Genomic DNA, 22,202 nt, shown 5'->3' on the forward strand with positions numbered 1-22,202 from the left:
AATATTTTCTTCTGCTGTTGTGATTGAAAAAAATCATTGATTTGGTGGAAAATGAAATCCCATTGAAAAGGTTAAGGTCAGTTTTGCTTTAGTCTATACTTCTCCAGCTTTCTTAAGTCTATGTAGAGCTGAGAAGAAAAGAGAAAAGTGATATCCAAAATAAAAGGACATACTACACTCATATAATTATTCTATCACAGATGGTGTCTCCTTTATGTTCTTGTTTAATTTTTTAAAAGTGAGATAACTTATTATTCATAATGTAGAACAGAAGCTTATTCTTGTGACCTGAATTTACTTAGGGTACTGAGCGTAACTAACTTGATGGAGCCATGTAGTTTTTTCAGTATAGTTGGAAAGGAGGAACACAAGGAAATAGACCTAGGCTCTGAATTTGATTAGAGTAGAGGAAGCTGTACTGAAATTTATCAAACTTGATACATTATTTAAAAGGCAAGGTGTTTGGTCTTTTTTTTTTTTTTTCCTTTGGCTGCATTGGGTCTTCGTTGCTGCACACGGGCTTTCTCTAGTTGTGGTGAGCGCGGGCTACTCTTCATTGCGCTGCGTGGGCTTCTTGCAGTGGCTTCTCTTGTTGTGGAGAACGGGCTCTAGGCACGTGGGCTTCAGTAGTTGTGGCGTGTGGGCTCAGTAGTTGTGGCTCTCAGGCTCCAGAGTGCAGGCTCCGTAGTTTTCGTGCATGGGCTTACTTGTCCTGCGACATGTGGGATCTTCCCAGACCAGGGCTCAAACCCATGTCCCCTGCATTGGCAGGTGGCTTCTTAACCACTGCGCCACCAGGGAAGTCCAGTTGTTTGTCTTTTAATTGATGCTTGTCCCGACTCCAAAAATTTCTGTTTGTGTAGTGGTTGACAATCAATCTGAAGATCAGGTGGTCTTCCAAACATTCTCAACTGTCAGGGTTGTTTTGGTAACTTGAAAGCAAAGTATTTCTGGCACCAATATTTTGTCCTCCCTAAGGAGAAACCTGTTTTCTCACTGAAATGAAGAAAGGCTTGTTTTATGACTGGTATCATTTAGTTTTTCTGCGTGGGCATCAGCCTTCTCAAGGTTAGTCTTTGTTGTACTAGTTTGTTTCATGATTTGTACCATCAAAATACTCCCTAAAATCTTTGAATAAATTTCTCTTATCTAAAATATCATTCACCCAGCGGGAAAAGAGAACTGTGTTTGAGTGTTGAGACCTTGTAATTGGGACCCTTAGACCTGTATAGGTGTGAAGTTTTGAAAGTCGGGAAAGTACTACAAAAAGCTTGACCAGTGAGTGCGTTAATAAAAGTAATTGCAAATTTTTTTGCACACAGTAGTACTGTTGTGTGTCAGGCAGCACAGTTCCAAGCTCTTCATAGAACTCATTTAATTCTTAGTCCATTGAGAAGAATTCTATTTTTATCCCCCATTTTACAGATGAGCATACTCATGACAGAAAAAGGTCACACAACTAGTAAGTTGCAGAACTGGGATTTCAACCCAAGTAATTTGGCTCCACAGTTCACGCTCTTAATTTTTTGGCAATACATGAAATTCAGAATGCCTTGGATTCTTTCTAACAAAAGTTTTTGATCTTCTGTATTGAGATTTGTAGCAGTGGAAGATGGAGCATCACCTAAGTTAATATACAGCTTGAAAATGCTTCATACAGATGATAACCTGTAGCCCACTGCCCTTCCTTTTTATCACTGTTTTATCCTTACTGTGTAATTTTTATGCAGTCCTTGTTTGCAGCCTCCTCTCCATCTTTTTATCCTTCCTCATTTCACATATACAGCTCAGTTAATTGCTGAGCAGTCTCATATTCACAATCAGTTATTTAATCCTTTATTCTTTCCTTTATCCTCCAGGTCTTCCCTGTATAACATTGGAAAAGCTTGTTTTGTATCTGTTTGAGTTTCTATAGCTACTCTGTGGAAGGGCACTACAAATGACACACCTGTGGGAATGAAAACTAGATTTCAAAGTGAAGTTAGACACATCTGCTTCCCCTAATAAAAAACTACTGCCATCAACCTCTGAAACCTGTGAAAGTATTTGGAATTATTTTTTTAAATTTTAATATTTCACACCTTTTTCTAATTAATCTTGATTCCTGTTCCTTGAATATCAGTATTTAGATCCTATAAAATTTATTATTACCATTATTTTTAAATTATGAGTATTATAGTAGCATTTACTTTGTTTAAATTTTCTTTGCAGATACACTTTTGGGCATATTTTAGCTTTTGCAGCCTAAGGACTTCAGTTTTTTAATAGGAAAGTGAAGTGAGGATTTCAGACAACCAACGTAAACTTCTGGAGTACAACTGACCCTTGAACAACTCGGGGTTGGGGCGCCAACCCTCCTAATACTAGAAAATCTGCATGTAGCTTATAGTCAGCCCTCCAAATTCTATGTTCATCCATATCTGTGGTTCCGCATCTGAGGATTCAACCAACTGCAGATCGTGTAGTGCTGTAGTATTTACCATTGAAAAAAACTGGACCTGTGTAGTTCAAACCCCTGCTGTTCAAGGGTCAGCTGTACAGGTACTTTGAAAGTTGGATTTTTCTACAGTTTGATTCTATGGTGAAAATGAAAAACAAGTTAGCTCTGTGAAAATTTACTTTATAGTCGAATTGATTATTCAAAGGGAGGAAAACCTATTGAAATAACTTTCCATAAGAGGTGTTTCAGATTTTTAAGTAGAATTGTATATATTGATATGGATTGTTGACTGATTTAATCCTAATGACCATTTAATAACAGAATGTTTGTTTTGAAACTGTTTTGTGTGGTGGAATTCACTCAGTAGAACCTTGGAGGCTTGGGTATCCTAGAGCAGCGGTCTCCAACCTTTTTGGCACCAGGGACTGGTTCCATGGAAGACAGTTTTTCCACGGGCGGGGGTGGGGTGGGGAGGCGATGGTTCAGGCGGTAAGGCTGCCCTCCTGCTGTGTGGCCAGGTTCCTAACAGGCTGGGGACCAGTACCAGTCTACGACCCAGGGATTGGGGTCCCCTATCCTAGAGAAAATGTTAGGATCAAAGTTTTGGCTTTTCCTTTTTTTCTCCCAATCTCAAGCAATTTATAAATTTTCTGTTCTTACAGGAAGCTCTTAGATTTAAAAATAAGTTGGTCTTTGTTCTGTACTTATTTGCAGGAAGTCGGTAAAAAGGAAAGGATCTCATCCTATGTATAGCATTCTAACCTTATTCATTGCTATTATTCTCTGCTACCAAACAGATCAATCAAAAATATTGAATTGAGCGCAGAACTTAGAAAAAAAGTAAGAATGTGCATAATTTTAATGCCAGAGTACATTGTACTTTATTAGATTCTGAATTTTGTTATATTGTGTTTGTATGACTCCCATTTAATTCTTATTCTAGTTGGTTTTTTTCACTGTGGAATATGTTCTAACAACCAGCTTTAAAATACAGGACTTTAAAAAAAATAAAAAATAATAAAATACAGGACTTTTCTATTAATCTTGAGGTGCCTGGTACCAGGAAATGTGGCAAGTAATAGTGGTTTCCCAGTCTTTGGCCCTTGGTTCATCTAATGAATCCATGTGTTCACTAAATGTCTTTACACATTGTCTTGTATACATCTTCTATTTTTCAAATGTATGTAAATATGTTGTAGTTGATAAAAAAAAAAGAGAAAGTGTTTTTGACTCTAAAATAGTTTTTTCTCATTGTGAGTTTTTCCCAGCAGATTATCTTTAGGAAAAAAGTCCTTTTTTTCTAAGCTTAATAAAGGATACTCACATTAGATTTTAAAAAAAGAAGTGTTTCAGAAGTCCACTGAGCCTGTAGTAAGTGGGGAAAGCGGTTGTGTGATTAGGTAAGAGACATTAAAATATTTCAGTTGAAACGTGGAATATATACAGGTTAGATTAAGAATTATATTTAGGACTTAACCTGGTGGCGCAGTGGTTAAGAATCCGCCTGCCAATGCAGGGGACACGGGTTCAAGCCCTGCTCCAGGAAGACCCCACGTGCCGCGGAGCAACTAAGCCTGTGCGCCACAACTACTGAGCCTGCGCTCTAGAGCCCGTGAGCCACAACTACTGAGCCCGTGCACCTAGAGCCGGTGCTCCACAAGAGAAGCCACTGCAATGAGAAGCCTGCGCAGCGCAACGAAGAGTAGCCCCCGCTCGCCACAACTAGAGAAAGCCTGTGTGCAGCAACGAAGACCCAACACAGCCATAAATAAATAAATAAATTTATAAGAATTTTATTTAATTCAACTTTCAAGCATTTGAGGTTTGTGCGTTTTCCTTGTTCGTGTGATCTGAAGGGAAAACGATCTTCTAGGAAAAACAGCTTGAGATATGTATTTTTGTCACTGATTTTTTTTTTAATTTCTTAATATTTGATCAAGAAACAGCCTGAAGCAGAGATTGGTACATTTGGCCTGCAGTATGTTTTTGTAAATAACATTTTATTGAAATAGTCATGTCCATTTATTTACAGGTTGACTTTTGCTGCTTTCAGGCTACAGTAGATTAAGCATTTGGGACAGAGACCTTAATGGCTTGCAAAGCCTAAAATATTTTGTCTTTATGATGAGAAAAGAGAGTAGTATACCTTTTGAAAGTTTGGTTTTTTTAATTAAATAATCATTGCATATGTTAACAAAATTCAGAAGGTTTAAATAGGTCTTCAATAAGTTTTTCCTTCCTCTGCAATGTGAACCACGGTTAGCAATGGGGACAAGTGCCATTTGCCTCCTTTCCTCGTTTTACTTGTGCTACAATTGTTCTTATGGTAAAGAATAAAATTTTCTTGTATTATGTCTCTATCAAAAGTTTGGAAATGAAAGAGCACGACAGCTAGATTTTATTCATTTGCCTGCTTCTTTTTGTTTTTGAGTTTGTCTGGAATAATTGGTTTTTAAAACACCCTGTTTTTAAATGATAGTCATGTTTTGGCTGTAGTAAGGGTAAATGCACTTGGTGTCTTGGAGCTCTAGTGGTTGGCAACTCTCAGTCTGAGTCCTTAGAGTACAATACAACGACCAGCCTTTAGTAAATACTCAAACATTTGTTGAGTTAAATTTAAGTAGCCATTAATTTATAATAGAAAATTAAGTAAACAATTTCATTGATACCTGAGAATTACTAAGCCTGAGGATGCTAAATTCTACAGACAACAGGGAGTATGACTTTTTTTTTTGAAACTAGTTTTAGGTATAACACAGAATGATATATGGTACAATATATTTATTAAAAAGGGAAAATTCATAAAATGAGTCAAATCATTGGTTATTAAGTAATATGGTACAGACATTGTGAAATGTTTCAGAGTATGTAGGATATTGGTTTTAAGGTTTTTTTTTTTCTGGAACAAGTTGGGAAATTAATTAAGTTTTATTTTTAGGAGAGAAGGAATCTTGTTATAAAAAATATGTTACGGGCATTTAAGGTGGTTGTTGTTGATCATCTTAAACTTTGCCATTTTTCCCCATTTTTATTTAATACATTTTGAAGTCTGTGTTCCCAGAGAAGGGACACTGAATTTTATTTTGGATTGTACTAGATACAGATCAGTTTAAATTAAGTTGACTTTATATGATGTCTGAATGACTTTTTCTGCCTATTTTAATATTATGATATCATAAATAAAAATTACTTTATTAGGAAGAAATGTACCCTAGATTTCAAAGGAAAGGGTGGGAATAGGGTGTATAAAGCAGTGACAATGAGATTATATAAAGTTGGCTCGCCATGTCGTATTCTAAAAGCAGACTTCAGTTTTAATAGTTTTATGCATATGATAAAAAGAAATCAAATCTAGTAAAACTGAGACAAATTCAATGGGGCTCAAAAAAGTCACTGCAAAAAAATCAGGTCATAGTATGAGGTCAGAGAAATGACCAGAGTGAACCTGTACAGCTACCCTGCAAGGAATTCTGGAGTCTAATCTAAATCCATCCCTGCACTGGCCACCAGTTCCTGTCACCTGGTTTAAATATGGATGGAGGGCTTCCCTGGTGGCGCAGTGGGTAAGCATCCACCTGCCAGGGGACACGGGTTCGATCCTTGGCCCAGGAAGATCCCACATGCTGCGGAGCAGCTAAGCCTGTTCACCACAACTGCTGAGCCCTTGTGCCTAGAGCCTGTGCTCCACAGCAAGAGAAGCCACCGCAATGAGAAGCCCGTGCACCGCAACGAAGAGTAGCCCCTGCTCGCCGCAACCAGAGAAAAGCCTGCACGCAGCAATGAAGACCCAACACAGCCAAAAATAAAGTAAAATAAAATTTAAAAACTAATAATAAATAAATATGGATGGGGACAATTTTGGGTCCTGCAGCTGGGGTTAGGACTTACAGTCTATTAATACATGCATTTCTGTAAGATAAATTTTTAGAGGTAGAATTGAAAGATTGAGGTATTAAGCATTTTCAATGCCAAATATATCTTCTATAATACTTCATTTGCAATCTGAAATTCAAAAACCTCTTAAAATGAAGTTAAAAATTTTTTTTTTTTGCAAAACTTGACCTGAAGTAACATAAGACTGTATATAGTATTATTTTTCACAATGTGCATGTTTCCCTCAGTCAGAATAGTAGGATGTTCAGTTCTGGAGCTCTGCCCCAGACCCTTTGTAATACATGATATATGTACCACATTACCTCTGTAAGATCTGAAAAATTCTAAATTCTAGAACACAGCTGGCTCCAAGAGTTTGTTTGTTTGTTTTTGTTTGTTTGTTTGTTTTTGTCTCCATTGGGTCTTCGTTGCTGAGCGCTGGCTTTTCTCTAGCTGCAGCGAGCGGGGGCTACTCTTAGTTGCGGTGTGTGGGCTTCTCATTGCCGTGGCTTGTCTTTGTTGCGGAGCACGGGCTCTAGGCACGCGGGCTTCAGTAGTTGTGGCACGTGAGCTCTCGAGCGCAGGCCCAGGAGTTGTGGCACACAGGCTTAGTTGCTCCACGGCATGTGGGATCTTCCTGGACCAGGGTTTGAGCCCGTGTCCCCTGCATTGGCAGGTGGATTTTTTTTTTTTTAAGTTTATTTATTTATTTTTGGCTGCATTGGGTCTCTTTGTTGGGTCTTCGTTGCTGCACATGGGCTTTCTCTAGTTGTGGCAAGCGGGGGCTACTCTTCGTTGTGGTGTGTGGGCTTCTCATTGCAGTGGCTTCTCGTTGCAGAGCTCGGGCTCTAGGCGTGCAGGCTTCGGTAGTTGTGGCACGCAGGCTCAGTAGTTGTGGCACATGGCCTTAGTTGCTCCATGGCATGTGGGATCTTCCTGAACCAGGGCTCGAACCTGTGTCCCCTGCATTGGCAGGTGGATTCTTAACCACTGCATCACCAGGGAAGTCCCAAGAGTTTTGATTAAGGGCTTATACGTATGTATCAACTTATACTCCTCTGTAAGAATGCTCGTTTCCCGACACCCTCACTAACACTGGGCCTTGCTGCATTATTAATATGTGAAAATAGCCAGTGATTTTAGGTATTATTAGCTTTAGAGGTTATAGTAGTAAACGTAGATTTATAGTGTAACTTTTAGATTTGGAAGAGCAAAGTCATTACCTTAAATGACCCAAAGTCTCTGCCTTTGCACCTATTTTAGTTACTTCCATATAGTTAACTTGGCTGGAAATTTGACAGTCTACGTCAAGTTTGCAGTTCATGTAATAGTATAGTTTGGCAGGAAGTACAATGTGATCTTCTCTGACATATGGATGATATTTTTGTGAGAAAAAGTATTAGTGGTTCCAGTGATGGTCAAATATATTTATAGGTTTCATGTCAACAGCACTTGACTTTCTGATTATGGAGCTAAGAGTCATCTAATTAGGAAATAGGTGATAGTTTTTAACTGTTATTAGCACTGTATATTCTATATGTTTTTCCTGATTTGTAATTCCTTTGCCATATGTTGTAAATACTGATTTCTAAATAACATTTTAAATTAAACTTTAATGCAGCTGGAATTTCTTTTGATGAATGGTATGCAGTATGACTAAAACTTAGGTGGGTTTTTTTTTCCTTCAGTGGGTAACCAGTTGTTCCAACGTTATTTGTTGAAATAACCCAATCTTCTAGTTTGAAATGACTTGTTTATCTTTATCATATCTAATGTTTTTTTTAACATGGATGTATTGTATTTACTTATTTACCTATTGTGTTTATTTTTGTTTACTTGGGTTTATTGTAGAATTGTAATACATTTTAATATTTGTTAAGAGTATGAGGAAAAACTTGTTTTTCCTTCCCCTCAAATATCTTGGCAGTATTTGTGAATTCTTCCAGATGAATCTTCTGCAAGTTGGATTTGTATTAAATTTACACATTTTGAGAACATTCATATCTGTATAGTATGAAGTCTTCATGTAGGAATACATTCCTCTATTTTATCATGTTTTACGTTTCATTTTTCAGTAAAATTGTATGTTCTTATAAAGATTTCTAGGAAGGAACCACTGTACAGAGAGAGATATGTTGTATTTATCTCCGTTACAGGATTGAGCTGCAAATTTTATAATATAGTTTATGCTTTGGAAATAAACAAATTCAATCTATTTATCATATAGTTTAAGTAATTTAAATATAAAGGCTGTGTGAATACATTTAAATTATACTCCCCAAATGAGAATCTCCTTGCAAGAGAAAGGGTTTTTTTTTTCTCTTAAATTACAGTCATGTATTGCCCCTAAACAAATAAGTAGGAGATTTGGCTTTGCTGGTAATTGAAATTATTTATTTTTAAAGAACTTTTAAAAAACTGTATGCTTATTGATGTGTTCCTTATTTTCTAGAATGTTTATATTTTGTATAGAAGGCAAAAAATTAACTTAAAACCAGAAATGTAATAAACTTGTTAAATGTCCCTTTTCTCATGTTTCATTTTTATGGTAATGTCTAAAGTTGAACTTCAAAAAATAATTCATATTTAAGTCTGCGATTTTAAACATTGTATTCTAAAAATGTACTGACCTAGATACTCTAACTGAACTTTTTTTTCTTTTTAGTTACTCCAGAGGATCCACAGAACATAGGATGTTGCCACAAAATCTACCTCGTGTGTTACTCTCTTTCACTCATGAGTTGAACAACAGTTACAAATTTGAGCAAGATATCTGCAGACTGTGTTGAAAAACTCTGAAGAACCTAATTAACACAGGATGACCTGGTAGTGATTCTAAGCCTAAAAAGATACTGCTCATTAGTGAATGTATCAATCTTGGTTCTGAATGCTGCAGATAACAGCAAGCAGAGTTTCTCCTTTCTTTATTTCTGAAGCATTCACTTGACCTTCCATCAGTAAGACTGATTTTTCTAATCTGTTCCTGGATATATTAATGGAATACAGTCATGTCCACTCAAGACGAGAAGCAGGTCAATACTGAATATGCTGTGTCCTTGTTGGAACAGTTAAAACTGTTTTATGAACAGCAGTTGTTTACGGACATAGTGTTAATTGTCGAGGGCACTGAATTCCCTTGTCATAAGATGGTTCTTGCAACATGTAGTTCTTACTTTAGGTAAGTACTGTAATCTTGGTTAGTTTGTAATTTCAAATGCAGAATGTTAGCTTGTTTTAATCTTTTAAACATTATTTAAATTTTTAAAAAAAGTTAGGTGTCTTAATGTTTTGCTTAAGTTTTTTATTTGGGGGCTTCCCTGGTGGCGCAGTGGTTGAGAGTCCGCCTGCCGATGCAGGGGACACGGGTTCATGCCCTGGTCCGGGAAGATCCCACATGCCGCGTGTCTGGAGCCTGTGCTCCGCAACGGGAGAGGCCATAACAGTGAGAGGCCTGCGAACCACAAAAAGAAAAAAGTAAAAAACAAAAAAATTTTCTATTTGGGTGATATAGTGCTTGTCAAATCACCTACTTGCGTGTGTAAGTAAGGGGCAGGTGAAATAAGTTTTTACAAAGGATTAAATACAAGAAATATGTTGAAATTAACTAAGGTAAAGTTTTAATGATGGGGAGGCAAAAAGGTTCAGAATACTATTTTTTCATTGAAAGAAAGAAAAACGAATGGGGTAATTTTCACTTACTCTTAAGATTTTAAAATGTTACATTTAGAAAACAGTCATTGTTTATAAATTTAAGAGTTACAGGAGGCTTAATAATAACTTTTAGAAGATAATTGGTACTGTTTAGACATGTTAAGGACTTTTATTTTCTTTGCAAAAATGAGTTCCTTTACTCACTCTTGGTTTCTTTCATCATTTGTGCTATTGTTTTAGCCGTACCAGACTCCTTGCCAGATTGAAATAGTTAATAATGTTTTTGTTCTCTGTGCCTCAGAATTTATAAGTTGATTTAGTTATTTGTTTGCTAATTACAAATAAATAAAGCTTAACTTTACATTTTTATGATCTTTTGCAACTTTTAATCTTTTTAAGATAGGTTTCCCTTTATTATGTGTTTCATGGGAGGAAAAGAATTAAGGCGTAGAAATTCCTATATTTGGTCTCTGCCCTTAGGTTGAATTTTTACTTAATATTTGAAAGGGACAGGGAGAATAAAGATGAATGAAATGTGGACCAGTATATTCCTGCTACAAATCTTAGCTGGCATAAGTGGAGATCAGCAATGAAAGTTACTTTCTGCTGCTCCTTAGTGGCAGCTGTAGACAGGACAGGTTTAATCTTGACTTTTCAAGGCTAACATACACGAAGGTGTAGAAACTTAACATTCCTTAGTATAACACATCTCATGATGATTCTAGAAGCTAAGGCCCAAATGTCAGTTGCCTTGCTCTGCCTGCCACTGTTTCAGGTTTAGCTGTGGATATTTCATGCAATTTCAGACATTGATTTTCTTATCTTTGGAAGCTGAGCATATTTGCAAACAGTGGTTCTAGAGAATTTAATGGATCTAGAGGATGCTCAGAATCCTCTTGTGCTTCTACAAATAGAGATTCTTGGATTTCAAACCTAGAAATTATGATTCAGTGGGTCTGAGTTAGAGTTTTAGGATTTGTATGTTTAAGAGCTTCCCAGATGATTGTGATGGTCAGGTTTTTTTGTTTTTGTTTTTTCATATTTATTGACTTAGTAGATGGTGTTAGAAATTCAAGGTTATAGATTCAATCAAACCTGGGTCCATTAGTTCTCCCTTTTTAATGGTTATTAATTACAAATTGATTATCCATTATTGGAATGAGCTATATGCTTTAGTTGTGGATTTTCAGATTGATATTTGTAATCATAGAGTAGAATCTTTTGTGGTAATATTTTAGCAGTCATCTTGTGTAACTTTTAAACCTATGCAGAAAGTGTATCTCCATATTTTCTGAATTGTCATCATCTTTATCAGGAAGTAACACATGGGTTTATGGGTTAGGTATCTTACCTTTTTTTCTTCTGCGCTAAGTCTGTTTTTTATTGTATAGATAAAACACTGTTCTTTAAATTCTCTAGCCCTGAGGTTATTATTTATCTTTAATTGGGTTGGAATTGGTTTTCCTGAAGACCAAGAAGTTTAAGTATTTCATTAATGTTACAATCTTAAAAACAACACATTCTCTTTAAGGCTGCTGTTATTAACTTATCACTAACTAGTTTCCTTTTTTAGCATCCTTGGTGTTCTGAGAGAATATATTCTCCCTAAAGCAAATCAGATACTAAGAAGTAGAAATAGTAGTAGAAAGAGTAGTCCTATCCATGTTTGGGCTTAAAGCCATCCATCTTTAAAATCCTGTGTCTGGAACAGTTTCATAATCCACAAGACGAAGACATTTATATATTAATTTTCCCTCCCATATATATTCTCTGGACTGTGTAGATTATTGTTATTGTATATTCCCACAATAATAACCTGATTTTCTCCCAAGTGTTCTTCAACTGGATTCTGCTTTCAGGTTTGTAGATTTTGGTATCCTTACATATAATGTTGCTATCAATCTTTATCATTAGAAATTTACTATTAGAAATTTTGCCTTTTGAAACAGATACATTCCTCCTTTGTAGTTTACCAGTTCCATCCCACTAAGAATCAAAAGAACTTCTAAAATCCAGAGAACCTCTGAAATGGTAGTTTCTTCTTCTTGGTAACATATACACTTCATTTTAGACCCTAAATGAAGGGGATTACTTGAGAATTACTCAACACCTCTTCCACTATGGTAATTTAGCCTCCTATAATATTATGCAATTCAGTATTTACTCTTTCTTTAAAAAGTCTGTTTAAGATTTTTATAATCAAGTTGGCTAGGCTTCTACTAATCTTTGGTCTTCAGGAAGCATAGTTCCTTCACAGAAGTCCATCATTCTGGTGTCATAAACCATAGTCTAGAATAACCAGTCTCAGTGTCATCTGTATAGTCAGCTGTTCCCTTGCCCTACTTCCTCTTTCAAAGTTAACTACCTTCTACTGGCACAGACAGAAAAGCACATGACCCCTAAATCTTGCATTTTTACTCAGAGCTCCTATAGTTCTTTTCAGGTTGCTTTTGTTATTTCCCATTCTCCCGGGCCACACAAGTGAAGCCAGTAGCAATTGGTGTTTTTATTAGTTTCTTGTCACATCTTGGGTATTTTTCAACAGCACTTCCTAATCTCTGTTACTTGGTTGGGTTTATTTATGGCCATTCTGTATTCTTTGGGAGGAAGTTATCAACCACCCTGATTGATGTTTTTGCCACTCTTCCATTCCCTAACTGCCTGAAGTTTAGTTGCTGTTCTTACTGCTCATTGTGAGCTACACTAAAAATCACTAGTGCCTTCCTAATTGCTTTTGCAATGTTTGTTATCCTTGACTACCGTTTTTGACACCCTACCTCTCTTGCCCTGAGTAGCATTGTACTGACTGGCTTGTTCTTATTTCTCTGATGAATGTTTCTCAACCTTCTGTTATTCTTTTTTCTAACACATGTCATTTTGTAGATAATTCACAGTCTTCTGCATTAATGCCTGACCTTCAAAGTTCCAGTTGTATTAAATACTCAACTGATTATTGTATTACTTCCATTTGACTCAGCTGCTCGCACCTCAAACATATCTAAAATTTAACTCACCTTTTTTGCAAGATTAACTGTTTTCCTTGACCTTATAATTTTTCTCTCAATGGTTAACATTTTTTTCAGGTACTTGAAAATAAACAGCTTTGATTCTTTCCCTGTCTACTTCCTACTATAGTCTATTCCATACGTTCAGAAAATCACCAGATCTTGTTGGTTTTTTGTAAAAGCTTTTGTATCCATTTCTGCCAACCTAGCTCAGGTGGTTCTTACTTCTAATCTAGATTATTGCAGTAGCCTCAGAACCCTTTTTCCTATCTCCAGCCTTTGGCCCTTGAGGTCTGTCAGTACAAAATATTCATCCTAGAATACATTTTATTATGCTAATAAATCCATGCTGAAAACCCTTCAGTGAACCTTCTTCACTATCTACAATAAAAAGCTCAGACTCGTATGTCTGTGTATGTGTGTGTGTGGTTTTTTTTTTTTGGGACATGCTGAGGGGCTTGCGGATCTTACCCCAGCCAGGGATTTGAACTCGGGCCCCGGCAGTGAAAGCACTGGGTCCTAACCACTGGACTGCCAGGGAATTCCCTCCTATATCGCATTTTAAAATCCCTCTGTGGGACTTCCCTGGTGGTCCAGTGGTTAAGACTCTGTGCTGTCCATGCAAGGGGTGCCACTTTGATCCCCTGGTCGGGGAACTGAGAATCTCACATGCCTCAAGGCCCAAAAAAAAAAAAAAGCCCTCTGTGATCTGACTGCCACTTATCTTTCCGATGTTTTTCATGAGCCCTTATGTTCAGCAATGTCACTGGGAAAAACAGTTCTTATGTTCTACCCTGACTCACTGTTTTATCCGTTTTAAAGCCTTTCTCATCTTCTTGTCCTTGAGGTTGCCCAGGCTAGTTCTTGTGCTACCCACTTATGATCACTATAGGCATTTCTGTATATGCAACAATATTCTTTGTTTTCTTACCTCTTCCATGTATATGGGCATTTTACTTTGTGTTCTCCACAACACTAATTGCCTTTCCAGCATATTTTCCTGCATGTAATTTTTAGGAAACTGTTCTGCATATTTTTAGGAAATCATGTGAGTAAATGAAATTTTTAACGGCTTTATTGAGATCAAATTTACACACAATTAAATGAATTTTAGTATCTTTACAATTTAATTTGAAACATTTCCATCACTTTGTGCCAATTTACAGTCACTCACTGTTCTTACCCACAGCCCTAGGCAACCACTAATCTCCCTTCTGCCTCTATATATTTGCCTCATATATATTTGTATACACATCATACAGTATGTGTCTTTTGTATCTGCCTTTTTTTCACTGAGCATAATGATTTTGAGGTTTGTGTTGTAGCACGTATAATAGAGTTCCTTTTTATTGCTGAATTCCTGTATGACTATAAGGATTAAATTAGTTTTGATGTTATCACTCAGAATGGCACAGTGGAGTAGTTTGGTATATCTTTGGCACTGGATTATAATTTTCTGTTGTTTCCCTTGAAAGCTTTCCCTATAAGTTGTCCATCAGCAAATACCCTAAATAAACATCCCATATTGTCTAGTTTTTCTTTTTAGCCTTACATTTGTTTTCCCCATCTCTACTATAGGGCCATGTTCATGAGTGGACTAAGTGAAAGCAAACAGACACACATACACCTGAGGAATGTGGATTCAGCCACCTTACAGATAATAATAACGTACGCATACACGGGTAACCTGGCAATAAATGACAGCACTGTAGAACAACTTTACGAAACAGCTTGCTTCCTGCAGGTAAGCCGTTTTTTCAGTCTTACAGCTATGTAATTTTATTGCAGATTTTAGAAGGTAAAACTCTTTTTAAAATACGTAAGGGAAAAACAATAGGATTTGATCAGCTAATAAACTTAGTTTTATGATGGGAACTTGACTAAAAAGATAGGTGAAAATTTCATATTAGTTTCATAGTCTGCCTAATATACCACAGGATTTAGATTTCAAGTAAAAGAAATTTTTAACAGCATTTGTTAAAGTGCTTCAGTTTTTTGGCTAGAAGCTTAGATGTGCTAATTTTTGATGGTTTTTTCACAGAAAATGTCAAGATTCTTATGGAAGTTATCAAACATAAATGTTCATAATAGCCATGAGACCTTACTGAGCTATTAAGGAAAATTATTTAAACTAAAATAAAAAGTGATGATTGATATATTTACATATGATAAGCTATTTCACTGTGTTTCCCCTTCAACTTTTTTTCTTTTTTGGCTGTGCCGCGTGGCTTGCGGGATCTTAGTTCCCCGACCAGGGATTGAACCTGGGGCCCCTGCAGTAGAAGTGCAGAATCTCAACCACTGAACCACCAGGGAATGCCCCCCCTTCAACATTTAACTTTAAGAGGAATATAAAAATATTTTCCTCATTTTTTCCAAAGGGAGAAATAAAGTTTCTCCAAAGGGAGAAACTTTAAAGGTTAAATTCTGGGAGTACAGTTCATGATACCTAGTAGGTACTTGATAAATGTGTGCTGAATAAATGTGAATGATGCCGGTCGAATGCCAGTTTCTGGGTGTGACTCTGGGAACCAGAACTCAGTCTGTCCATGCCTTAAGTACCTGTCTTCCTTTTTAGTCCTGTATTCTTCCCCCCCCACCCATAAACTGTGCAGTGTCCTACTATACCTATAACTCTGGGGACACTGAAGTCATGGTAGCTTCCTGGTGCTTTAGAACGGAAGACATTCACATCCTAAATCCAAACCTAAAAGGGAGAAATGCCTACTGTAAGAACTGTCTTTCTTCCATAGCTTATATGTTTTCATTACCTTTTTAAATTTTTTAGCAATTCTAAAAGCAAGTTTTTTTAGAATTGCTAAAAAATTGAGGAATTTTAAGAAATTTGGATTCCAGAACATTGTTATTATAGTGATACCTTTCCTTATAATTTTTTTCTATCATGTTAATGAAACCTATAGGCATATGCTTGGCCAAATGCAAAACAGCACTCTGCCTCTGGGAGTAAGTTGCCCTGGCAAGCCTGGGAATGTGGCATTTTATGACTACCAACATGGCTTTTACTATTAACCACATGAAATGATGTTTTTATATGCCAGGTTCTGTACTAATGCTTTATATAGGTTCTCATCTAATTCTTAAAATAATCACTTGTAAGGAAGGATTTCCCCATCCTACACAGGAGAAAGCTGAGGCTTAGAGAAGTAAAGCTACTTGTCTGATATTGTACAAGTGTTGACTGGCCAATCCAGGTTTTGAATCCAAGCAACCTGACTTCTTACCACAAACTGCTTCTAGTCAATCACTGTGTCGTTGAATAAGTATAGTAGGTAGCACTTCTGACTCAAGATCTACTGTTTCTTAAGAAACAACAAATCTAGGAAAGTTAGAGTGGCTAAGATGGGTCGTTTAAATATAGGTAATTTGTAATTGCACATGAATATATTCTTTTGATTGGTTATCCTACTGCTCCATGTAAGAAAGGCAAATAATAACTACTGTTAGGCATTGTGTATGATTTTCTGCTTCTATATGACTGTCTTGTCCATGTTAAGAAAACCAGATTCCAGCTTCTCAACAGTAATCATTTCCTATACTGATTTACATTGTTTTCATTTGGTTCTCTCAATTACGTATTTTGCTAGGCTTTAAAAAATACATAACTTATGCATGAATTAATTTCTTTCCCTTTCCCTTTAAGGCTGTTTAGGTTTTTAAGAGCCTATTTAATGTTATACTACTGACTCCTAAATAGGGCAGTTAAGTAGGCCACTGGACAGGAAGACGAAATGCAAAACTATGCATAGTCTTCTAATTTTATTATTACTGGAAGATTATCTCTTAGCCCAAACATGTGTATCTAAAAATAAAAACTATAGTATAGGGATCTGATTAATATACCTGTGTGTTACATAAAAATAAAATTTGTCTAGCCTGCCTTTATCAGCCTTTTTTTTCCCTTCTATTTTAGGTAGAAGATGTGTTACAACGTTGTCGAGAATATTTAATTAAAAAGATAAATGCAGAGAACTGTGTGCGATTGTTGAGTTTTGCTGATCTGTTCAGTTGTGAGGAATTAAAACAAAGTGCTAAAAGGATGGTGGAGCACAAGTTCACTGCTGTGTATCACCAGGAAGCTTTCATGCAGCTGTCACATGACTTACTGATAGACATTCTCAGTAGTGACAATTTGAACGTAGAAAAGGAGGAGACAGTTCGTGAAGCTGCTATGCTGTGGCTAGAGTACAACACAGAATCACGATCCCAGTATTTGTCTTCAGTTCTTAGCCAAATCAGAATTGATGCACTTTCAGAAGTAACACAGAGAGCTTGGTTTCAAGGTCTGCCACCCAATGATAAGTCTGTAGTTGTTCAAGGTCTGTATAAGTCCATGCCCAAGTTTTTCAAACCAAGACTTGGAATGACTAAAGAAGAGATGATGATTTTCATTGAAGCATCTTCAGAAAATCCTTGTAGTCTTTACTCTTCTGTCTGTTACAGCCCCCAAGCAGAAAAAGTTTACAAGCTATGCAGCCCACCAGCTGATTTACATAAGGTTGGGACCGTTGTAACTCCCGATAATGACATCTATATAGCAGGTGGTCAAGTTCCTCTGAAAAATACAAAAACAAATCACAGTAAAACAAGCAAACTTCAGACTGCCTTTAGAACTGTGAATTGCTTTTACTGGTTTGATGCACAGCAAAATACCTGGTTTCCAAAGACCCCGATGCTTTTTGTCCGCGTAAAGCCATCTTTGGTTTGCTGTGAAGGCTATATCTATGCAATTGGAGGAGATAGTGTAGGTGGAGAACTTAACCGGAGGACCGTAGAAAGATATGACACTGAGAAAGATGAATGGACAATGGTAAGCCCTTTGCCTTGTGCTTGGCAGTGGAGTGCAGCAGTTGTGGTTCATGACTGCATTTACGTGATGACACTGAACCTCATGTATTGTTATTTTCCAAGGTCTGATTCATGGGTAGAAATGGCCATGAGACAGACTAGCAGGTCTTTTGCTTCAGCTGCAGCTTTCGGTGATAAAATTTTCTATATTGGAGGGTTGCACATTGCTACCAATTCTGGCATAAGACTCCCCTCTGGCACTGTAGATGGGTCTTCAGTAACTGTGGAAATCTATGATGTGAATAAAAATGAGTGGAAAATGGCAGCCAACATCCCTGCTAAGAGGTACTCAGATCCCTGTGTTAGAGCTGTTGTGATCTCAAATTCTCTATGTGTGTTTATGCGAGAAACCCACTTAAATGAGAGAGCTAAATATGTCACTTACCAATATGATCTGGAACTTGACCGGTGGTCTCTGCGGCAGCATATATCTGAACGTGTACTGTGGGACTTAGGGAGAGATTTTCGATGCACTGTGGGGAAACTTTATCCATCCTGCCTTGAAGAATCTCCATGGAAACCACCAACTTATCTTTTTTCACCGGATGGAACAGAGGAGTTTGAACTGGATGGAGAAATGGTTGCACTACCATCTGTATAGTCAGGAGTTCAGGGAGTGCACGCCTGATCTATTTGCTTTGTCATTTTCTTTGCTAAATGAGAGAGGCTATGAAAGGACTGAATATGAGTACATAAAAATCTATCTTTGATAAATTTTATTTTTATGCCCTACTTAATATTTGCATCAGTATAATATATATCAGTGAGTCTTAAGAAAGATATGCTTCCATAATATGAAATAGATTATCCAATAATTGAGAAACTTTTATGTGTATCATGAGCATAAAAATCTGGATTATCTAACATTGTTAGCCCTGTGTATGTACAGTTCCAAAAGTTCTCTTATTAAAGTAGTTTCCTGTTCCTAGTGTGGTATATCGCAAATTATGCTGAGGTTATTTTATTATATGTATTTCATTCCTGTGCTTCTGTTCTGAAGTCCTGGAATAGTTTTTTTCGGTGTAGTTAATTGAGCTGCACTTAACACTAATGTCCATGTTGGTATTAGAAATGTTGTCTAAATCCTATAGTTGAGGAAGATCTTCCATTTTATGGTATTGCACAGGGAAAGTATGACTGCAGGATCAGTCTAACTATTAGGTGCATGTATTCTCTTTTCACTAACTTATACTTGTCTATCTAGAATACAGGTCTTCCAATCAGCTGGTCATTTACCAGGTGTGGACTTAAGTTGCTGGGCTTGCAATAAGAATTGCTAGTCCCTCATTGTGCGGGTCTGTGTGGAGCTTTAATCAGTAAATGCCTCCACTTTCTGTATTACATTAACATTGGCTCATGCATATAACTACCTGCTGCTGTCGTATTTCTCCATCTTAAAGATTTAGAGTGGGTTAACCAGGTCATTACATCTTAATTTAATAACAAACATTACTGTAGAGTGATTGTGTATAGATATTTGTTAGCTGTCAGGGTGTGTTTTTTTTTAACCTGTTGTGTGTGGGGGTAGGATTAGAAAGGTGAACCGTTCAGGAATTCTCTGCACTAGCGGTGCAGAAGAGCAGATAACTAGTGCTGCTCTGGCATTAATCCCAGGAACCACTAGCAGTAGCGGGGTGCCGCCAATCTAACATGAGCACAGGTGCTTCATGACAAACATTACTAGCATGTTCAACTGCATAATGTTCTGGCACTGTATTTTGAATGACATTAATTTATTAAATAAATTGTATATATTCAATATATGTTTTTCTTTTGTGATGCTTTTAGTTGTGCTTTTAGTTTGTTTTACGGAGTCAGCTTAGTTTGTGACAGGTGATTTCTTCAGAATTTTGTTGATTATATGATATTTGTCTGATTTGAGCCTTACTGTAGGAACACAAATTACATAAAAAGTAAGAGGCAAACCAGAGCCTAATGTTACAAAAAAAAAAGATTTTTAGTTATTTGAATGGGCCTTGTCCTCTTTCACATACGGTTTTTTTCTGCCTCAAACACTCTTCCCCTTTGACTGGTTAGCTCTCAAGTGATTATACATCCTAGTTTGTGCCTGTTTTCCCTTTCACTTTGAAAAGTGTCCCTGTTTGGATAGTAAATGATATGGTAACCCTGGTTGAATTCAGTTTACACTTCAGGTAACTTCCTCCAACTGGCTTAAAAAAAAAATTCTATTGATACTACCATGAGTTCCCTTTGTTTAACTCTCAACTGTGGGATTTCCCTGGTGGCCCAGTGGTTAAGACTCTGTGCTCCCAATGCAGGGGGCCTGGGTTCCATCCCTGGTCAGGGAACTAGATCCTGCATGCTGCAACTTAAAAAAAAAAAAAAAAGATCCTGCAAGCCACAACTAAGACCCGGTGCAGCCAAATAAATAATTTTTGGGAAAAAAAAAAAAAAAAAAAGAATAAATCTCAATTGTACCCCATATGACCCAATACTCGTTAAACTATCTTATACTTATTGATTGTTTTCACCACTGCCGTGAGGGCAAGGGCTTGTGCCTACCCTATTTCTGCATCCTCAACATCTAATAATGCGTGGCACATAGGCATGCAATAAAACCTGTATAAAGGCATGCATAGGTCACAAGGGGAATCTGAATTACAGTAAATCATTCAGACTACTATTTTGGAATTGCAGTAATTATTGGAGTATCTGACAGTATGGAAAAGGATTTGTCAGTAGATTAACATCAAATGAGCTGGCATTAAAAACAAAATTTCCAGAGCTTCCCTGGTGGCACAGTGGTTAAGAATCTACCTGCCAATGCAGGGGACACGGGTTCGGTTGCTGGTCTGGGAAGATCTGACATGCCGCAGAGCAACTAAGCCTGTGTGCCACAACTACTGAGCCTGCGCTCTAGCGCCTGTGACCCACAGCTACTGAAGCCTGCAAGCCACAGCTACTGAAGCCTGCATGCCACAACTGCTGAAGCCCGCGAGCCACAACTACTGAAGCCCGTGCACCTAGAGCCCGTGCTCTGCAACAAGAGAAGCCACCACAATGAGAAGCCCACGCACCTCAACCAAGAGTAGCCCCCATTCACCACAACTAGAGAAAGCCCGCATGCAGCAACGAAGACCCAATGCAGCCAAAAATAATAAATAAAATAAAAATTAAAACACAAACTTTCCAAAACAAACAACAAAACCCCCCACAAACTTTCCAACAATATAAAAAGGATTTAACCAAGTGGGGTTTATCTCAGCAATGAAAGGTTGGTTTAACATCTGAAAATCACATAATATATTAACAGAATAAAAGAGAAAAATCATATCATTTCAATAAACAGAAAAATTATTTGACAAAATCCAAGCACCATTTGTGATATATATATATTTATAGAGGTACTAGAAGAAACATGGATTAATTCCTCTATAATGAGTAGGGAAAACTTTCCTAATAATAGCTCAAATTCCAGAAGTAATAAGACAAAATGTAATTTCACATACAAAAAAATAAAACTTTGGTATAGAGTAAGACACCTAGGCAAGACACCATAGGCAAAGTAAGAAGACAACAATACAGGAAAAAAATTTCAAGTGGTAGTATCTCTAATATCTTTAAAGAGCATATAAAAATAAAAAGGCCAAGATCTAAGAAATTGAGCTTCTGAGGTGAAAAATAAACCATATAATATATGCTAAGAGAAACACACAATAAAACCAACACTGAGATGCTATTTATCATGTATTGGCAAAAATCCAAAAGTTTGAATACTGTTGGTGGAGAAACAAGCACACCCATACATTCCTGATAGTCCTGCAAAATATGGTAGCTGTGGGAGATTTGACAATACTGGTAAAATAACCCTTTGATCACAATCCTGTATCTAGGGATCTCTCCCAAGATAAACTGGCAAAAGTATTTTTTAAATGTATGCACAGGTCTGTTATTCCTTACAACAGTATTTGTAATAGCAAAAAGGCCAGAAACAACACAAAATCCATCAGCAGTTGGTTAAATCAGGATTGGTTAAATAATGTCAGATCCATAAAGTAGATCTCCAGAATATATCATTAAAGGGCAAAGTGGAGAAAAGTGTGTATATACAGTAAAATGTACATTATTTACAAAATTTGCTATGTGTTTAAGCTAAAAAGATAAATATAAACATTTTTAAATGGTTAACTAGAGGGAAAGGAAAAGAACAGTATGAGGGTTAAAAATAGAAGTCTTCTTTGAACATACCTTGTTTTATAAATTTGACTTTGGAATTATGTAAATATTTTACATAATTATAAAACAAAATTAAAATTAAAGATTTTAAGATGAAGCAAAAGAATCTAAATTAGTATATGGGGGTGGCATAACCCCACAAAAAGGAAGTTTCAATCAACTTAAAACAG

General features: G+C 36.8%; 1 protein-coding gene across 6 annotated transcripts in view; it reads left to right on the top strand.

Moving 5' to 3' along the window:
• Nucleotides 1-20,281, top strand: part of KBTBD2 (kelch repeat and BTB domain containing 2) — a 41,658-nt gene extending 21,377 nt beyond the window's left edge. For all 6 annotated transcript variants that reach the window (XM_082662141.1, XM_082662143.1, XM_082662138.1 and 3 more), the window contains 3 exons: nt 8,979-9,491; nt 14,548-14,713; nt 16,901-20,281. In XM_082662141.1, the coding sequence (XP_082518267.1) occupies nt 9,322-9,491; nt 14,548-14,713; nt 16,901-18,436 (1,872 nt within the window). In that variant the 5' untranslated portion in view covers nt 8,979-9,321 and the 3' untranslated portion in view covers nt 18,437-20,281. The remainder of the gene's footprint in view (nt 1-8,978; nt 9,492-14,547; nt 14,714-16,900) is intronic.
• Nucleotides 20,282-22,202: the final 1,921 nt, after the last annotated feature.

Source organism: Grampus griseus (assembly GCF_964374135.1).
Source record: "Grampus griseus genome assembly, chromosome: 9".
Lineage (NCBI taxonomy): Eukaryota > Metazoa > Chordata > Mammalia > Artiodactyla > Delphinidae > Grampus > Grampus griseus.